Raw genomic sequence first — 5000 nt, forward strand, 5'->3', positions numbered from 1 at the left:
AATGCAGACCCGGAGAAGCAGAAAAATGGCAAGAAAGAGAAGGAAAAGGTGAAAATTAATAAGGGTGTGGTTCTGCAGCCCGATGATGTTAATGAATTGTCTTTTATAAAGGTACCGGACACTAGGCTAGGGAAGGATGGCCTGTGGAACAAGACGAAGGTACGTGTGCGTGTTTTTTGGGCGGTTTTGGGGTGTTGTGGGTGTGTTTTGGGGTGTTTTAAGTGTTTTTCAAGTATTTTTGGGGTGTTTTTTTGTGTTTTTGTGTGTTTTTGGTGTTTTTAGGATGTTTTTTAAATTTTCTGGGGTATTTTATGTGTTATTGAAGTATTTTTGGTGTTTGTGTTCCTGTTTTTTTTTTTTTGCGTGTGTGTGTATGTTTGTGTTATATATCCGGTGAAATTACTGTTATTATTCATTTATTCATTTATTACTATCATTTCCATCCCCCCACACACACACACATACACACATACACACAGTTCGCCTTCACGTACGCCCACGACCACTACCTAGACGACTTTGACTGGTTCGTAAAGGCTGATGATGACACTTACTTAATTATCGAGAATCTTCGCTACTGGTTGCACGATAAGGACCAGGACAAGCCGCTATTCTACGGGGCACACTTCACCCCTTACGCTCCCAAGGTGTGTGTGTGTGTGTGTGTGTGTGTGTACGTGTGGAGAGAATGTGTGTGTGTGTGTGTGTGTTTGTGGGAAGAGTATTATTGTGTTCAGTCTTTCCAACGGCTCTTCCTGTTCTACGTACCTAAAGCATTTTTGTAGTGTTCTTTATCTTATCTATACGTCTGTCTGTCTGTCTGTCTGTTTGTCTATCTATCTTTTTTTCTTGTTTCTATCACCTCTTCCTGTGTGTGTGTGTGTGTGTGTGTGTGTGTGTGTGTGTGTGTGTGTGTGTGTGTGTTCTCTGTTTGTTTACATCACTAATTATTTTTTCTCTCCTCCCGTGTGTGTGTGTGTGTGTGTGTGTGTGTGTGTGTGTGTGTGTATGTGTGTGCGCGCGCAGGGCTACATGAGCGGGGGAGCGGGGTACGTGCTGAGCCGAGGAGCACTGCGGGAGTTCTACAAGGTCACCAGCACCAGCACCGCCACCACTTACAGTGAAGAGGACCTGCAGATGGGTGAGAGAGAGAGAGAGAGAGAGAGAGAGAGAGGGAAGGGGGGTAAAGAAAACGAAATAACGAAAAAAAAAATAATAAAGTACATAAATAAACATTACTTTCCCTTCTTCTTCCTCTTCCTCCTCCTCGTCAAACATCTACTACTGTCCGTCTTCCTCCTCCTCCTCCTCCTCCTCCTCCTCCTCCTCATCCTCCTTATTACGTTTCAAAATGTTCCTCTTCCTCCTCTTCGTCCTTCTCTTCCTGCTTCTTCTCTTTCTCTTCTTTCTCTTTTCCTCTCTTTCTATTCGTTCTTCTCTCCTCTTCAAAATTTTACTCTTACTTTCTTCTCTCTCTCTCTCTCTCTCTCTCTCTCTCTCTCTCTCTCTCTCTCTCTCTCTCTCTCTCTCTCTCTCTCTCTGTCACCCAAACGTTCATATTTCATTCTTTCTTATTTCTTCACCGTCTCCTCCTCTCCCCCTTTTCTTCTTCCTTATTTTTCAAACATTCCTACATCCCTCTTCTTCCTCTCTATCCCCACCTCTTTCACTATTCTTTCCTCCCCTTCCTTCATCACATCCTCCTCTTTCTCTTCCGTATTTCCATTCTCAAACATCCCTACATCCATTTTCCTCCAATTTCTATCACCTTTCTCACAAACACCCTCCCTCCTTCACCGCCTCCATCAGCGACAGTCCTGGCAGCTGGCGGCGTGTACCCAAGCGACCTCAGGGACAGAGACGGGCGGCCTTTGTTCTTCCCGCTGGACGCCGCCTATGTTATGCAGCCGCGGGAGAAAGACCACAGCTTTTGGTACTGGAAGATCTTAGCACACGACCATCCCACGGTAAGAGGCTGCTAGCATTCTAAGACGCTCCCGGTCTCCCGCCGCGACTGTTTTCAAACGTTACAGAAGTGGCTAGCAAGGTTACAAAGGTTTTTCCCGTTGATAATGTAGAAATGTTGTTATTCTGTCACTAGAACGGTAAAAACATCCTTGAAAACCAGTGTCAGTCAGTTTTTCCTATTAATAACGTATAAATCTTGTTAATCTGTCTCTAGAACGGTACAAGTAGCTTTAAAAAACGCGTGACACTTCACCATCATTGTTTTCCAAGGTCACAGAGATAATTAACTGGGTTCTCAAGTGTTAGCAATGAAGAAATATTGTTAATCTATCAATTGAGCTGTAAAATCACTCTTAAAGACTTGTGTGACTTCAACTATAGCCTTTTCAAAGTAGTGAAGATGCGGCGCAGAAATCTCAGTCGAAAAGGCCCCAGAGAGAGAGAGAGAGAGAGAGAGAGAGAGAGAGAGAGAGAGAGCATAAAACAGGAAGAAAGAAACGAAAGAAAATAGATATGATGTAATACGGTAGTGTGTGTGTTTGTGTGTGTATGTGTACGACTGAAGGATATATAGTGATGATACACACACACACACACACACACACACACACACACACACACACACACACACACACACACACACACACACACTAAGAACAAAAAAAAAAGCAGAAAAATAATAACACAAATATAGAATAAACAAACAATAAAATAAACGAGAAAAAGAAGAGAAAACACGAAAGAATTAACACTAACAAATAAAACAAACAAAAAATACAATAGACAAAACGTACACATGTAACAGCGTCTGTGTGTGTGTGTGTGTGTGTGTGTGTGTGTGTGTGTGTGTGTGTACTAATACCCTCCCCCGTGTCTCCCCCAGGGGCTGACGTGCTGCAGTCCTCTCACCATCTCCTTTCACTACATCACGGGAGCGGCTGTGTACCAGATGGAGTTTTTCATCTACCATTTGAAACTGTTTGGGGTGAACGAGGCGATAGGAGCGTGCTAAGTGTGTGTGTGTGTGTGTGTGTGTGTGTGTGTGTGTCCACGAGCCTAAAGAAAGTTATGTGCATCATTAGAAGGAACATTAAAGCAAGAAGAGGAGAAATTAGTGAAGGATGAGGTAACAGAAAGGTTAAGGAGATAGAAGGAGGTAGGAATGTTTAAGAGAGAGAGAGAGAGAGAGAGAGAGAGAGAGAGAGAGAGAGAGAGAGAGAGAGAGAGAGAGAGAGAGAGAGAGAGAGAGAGAGAATGTTTTGTTATGTATTTTATTCGTCTTTTTTTTCGTTATTTCGTTTTGTTGTGTACCTCTCTCTCTCTCTCTCTCTCTCTCTCTCTCTCTCTCTCTCTCTCTCTCTCTCTCTCTCTCTCATCATGGCTTTCTCGCTGCTCACTGCTATTCAAATAAACTCCACATTGACCTCTGTTGACCTCTTGTATAGCGGCGAGGTCACGGGGAGCGGGGGAGTGGGGTGGCGGAGGCCGTGTGAGGCAGGCGGGTTGGGAAACCTCACGTAATTTGTCTCCACGTGGCGAAGGAACACGGCACCCACGAACCTAAATAAAAAATAAATAAATAAATAAAAAGGAACGTTATGCGTTGTTTATTTACTTTTTTTTGTGATTCAAGGGTGACTGTGGTAAGAAAAATAAATGTTCTTTGGATGATTTCGTTATTTTTCGTGTTATTTTTGCATGGTTTTGGCGTTCATTGGTGGAGACTTGTACAGAAAAGTTTGTGGATTTTTTTATATATAATGATTCAAGGGCGAATGACGCAAAAAAAATTGATGTTCTTATGATTATTTAATTATTTTCCTGTATTAATTTGCATGGTTTCAATGTTTGTGGAGATTTGCATTGATACGTTTGTTATGAGTAATTTCTTGTTATGAGTAATTTCTATTTTTTCCATGATGAAGAGATAAACGTAATAAGGATTCGATTATTACTACTCGTGGTAATCTGTAAAGCCTCAGTCAATGTGGAGAGGAAGGTTTGTTATGCGCAGTTCACTTATTATCGCTCTTTTTTTACGATTCAAGAGTGACTGACGTAAAAAAATACTGTTCTAAATGTTGCTAATTATTTCCTGCCTTGACGTGCACGTACTCAGTCATTGCTTGAGTGTGTGGATGAGTGAAGAGAAAGGTTGTGTAGTCCCGGCCTCTCTCAAGGCTGAATGGGAGGTCACAGGGAAAGGCGAGGTATTGTGGCCTTTCCTGTTCGTTTTGATTATATATATATATTTTTTTTTATTATCATTTTGTATGGTTACTCTTGGGTGTGTTTTTTTTTATGAACGTGTGTGTGTGTGTGTGTGTGTGTGTGTGTGTGTGTGTGTTCTCGAATGTATATGCTCAGTTACAATAAAGAATAAATGATGAATATGTTGTCATTATTACTGTTATTGTTACGACTACTACTACTACTACTACTACTACTACTGGTCAGACAGGATGCTCGTCACATAAACGCAACGGGATTCGAACGTAAGGGTCATAATAATTATCAGTTAGCCACTCGTTGACAATGAGAGAGAGAGAGAGAGAGAGAGAGAGAGAGAGAGAGAGAGAGAGAGAGAGAGAGAGAGAGAGAGAGAGAGAGAGAGAGATTCTTCCCCCAATATACACACACACACACACATTAAACAGCGTGGAATCAAATGCTTTTCGTCTTGTTAACTCCTCTCCTCTAACACCTTCAGCCTCTCTCTCTCTCTCTCTTTCTTTCATCTTTAAAGGACTGTCATCTCTCATTACTTCCATGTTTATTGACCCTGAGAACTTGCAAACTACACGCCTCCCCTTCTGTGGCCTCACTGTACACACTTTCTATTTATTTTCAACTCAATATTCCGTCCACCTCATTCGTGTAAGAGTTGACTACTACCTTCACTCCCTCTCACTGGTTAACTCTTTCCACCTCACTAGTGCAACAGTTGACCACTACATTAATAACCCGTGTGTGTGTGTGTGTGTGTGCGTGTGTGTGTGTGTGCAGCAAGGGCAAGAGAGAGCATGTTGATG

General features: G+C 42.1%; 2 protein-coding genes across 3 annotated transcripts in view; one reads left to right on the forward strand and one right to left on the reverse strand.

Annotated features, from left to right (window-relative positions):
- The window catches only part of LOC135095746 (glycoprotein-N-acetylgalactosamine 3-beta-galactosyltransferase 1-like), an 8644-nt gene extending 4433 nt beyond the window's left edge, over nucleotides 1-4211 (forward strand). The window contains exons 3-7 of one of the 2 annotated variants that reach the window (XM_063996825.1): nucleotides 1-159; nucleotides 480-647; nucleotides 1027-1141; nucleotides 1816-1967; nucleotides 2852-4211. The exon at nucleotides 1-159 is cut by the window's left edge and continues 140 nt beyond it. In XM_063996825.1, the coding sequence (XP_063852895.1) occupies nucleotides 1-159; nucleotides 480-647; nucleotides 1027-1141; nucleotides 1816-1967; nucleotides 2852-2980 (723 nt within the window). In that variant the 3' untranslated portion in view covers nucleotides 2981-4211. Of the gene's footprint in view, nucleotides 160-479; nucleotides 648-1026; nucleotides 1142-1809; nucleotides 1968-2851 lie in introns of both variants that reach the window. The other variant, XM_063996824.1, reaches the window with a different exon arrangement.
- Nucleotides 4212-4994: 783 nt separating this feature from the next.
- LOC135095695 (serine/threonine-protein kinase mig-15-like) overlaps nucleotides 4995-5000 on the reverse strand; it is a 51852-nt gene continuing 51846 nt past the window's right edge. Inside the window, 1 exon segment of the mRNA XM_063996707.1 lies at nucleotides 4995-5000. This exon segment is cut by the window's right edge and continues 3160 nt beyond it. The gene's annotated coding sequence lies outside the window, so the exon portion shown is untranslated.

The sequence above is a fragment of the Scylla paramamosain genome, unplaced genomic scaffold (genome assembly GCF_035594125.1).
Source record: "Scylla paramamosain isolate STU-SP2022 unplaced genomic scaffold, ASM3559412v1 Contig1, whole genome shotgun sequence".
Taxonomy (NCBI): domain Eukaryota; kingdom Metazoa; phylum Arthropoda; class Malacostraca; order Decapoda; family Portunidae; genus Scylla; species Scylla paramamosain.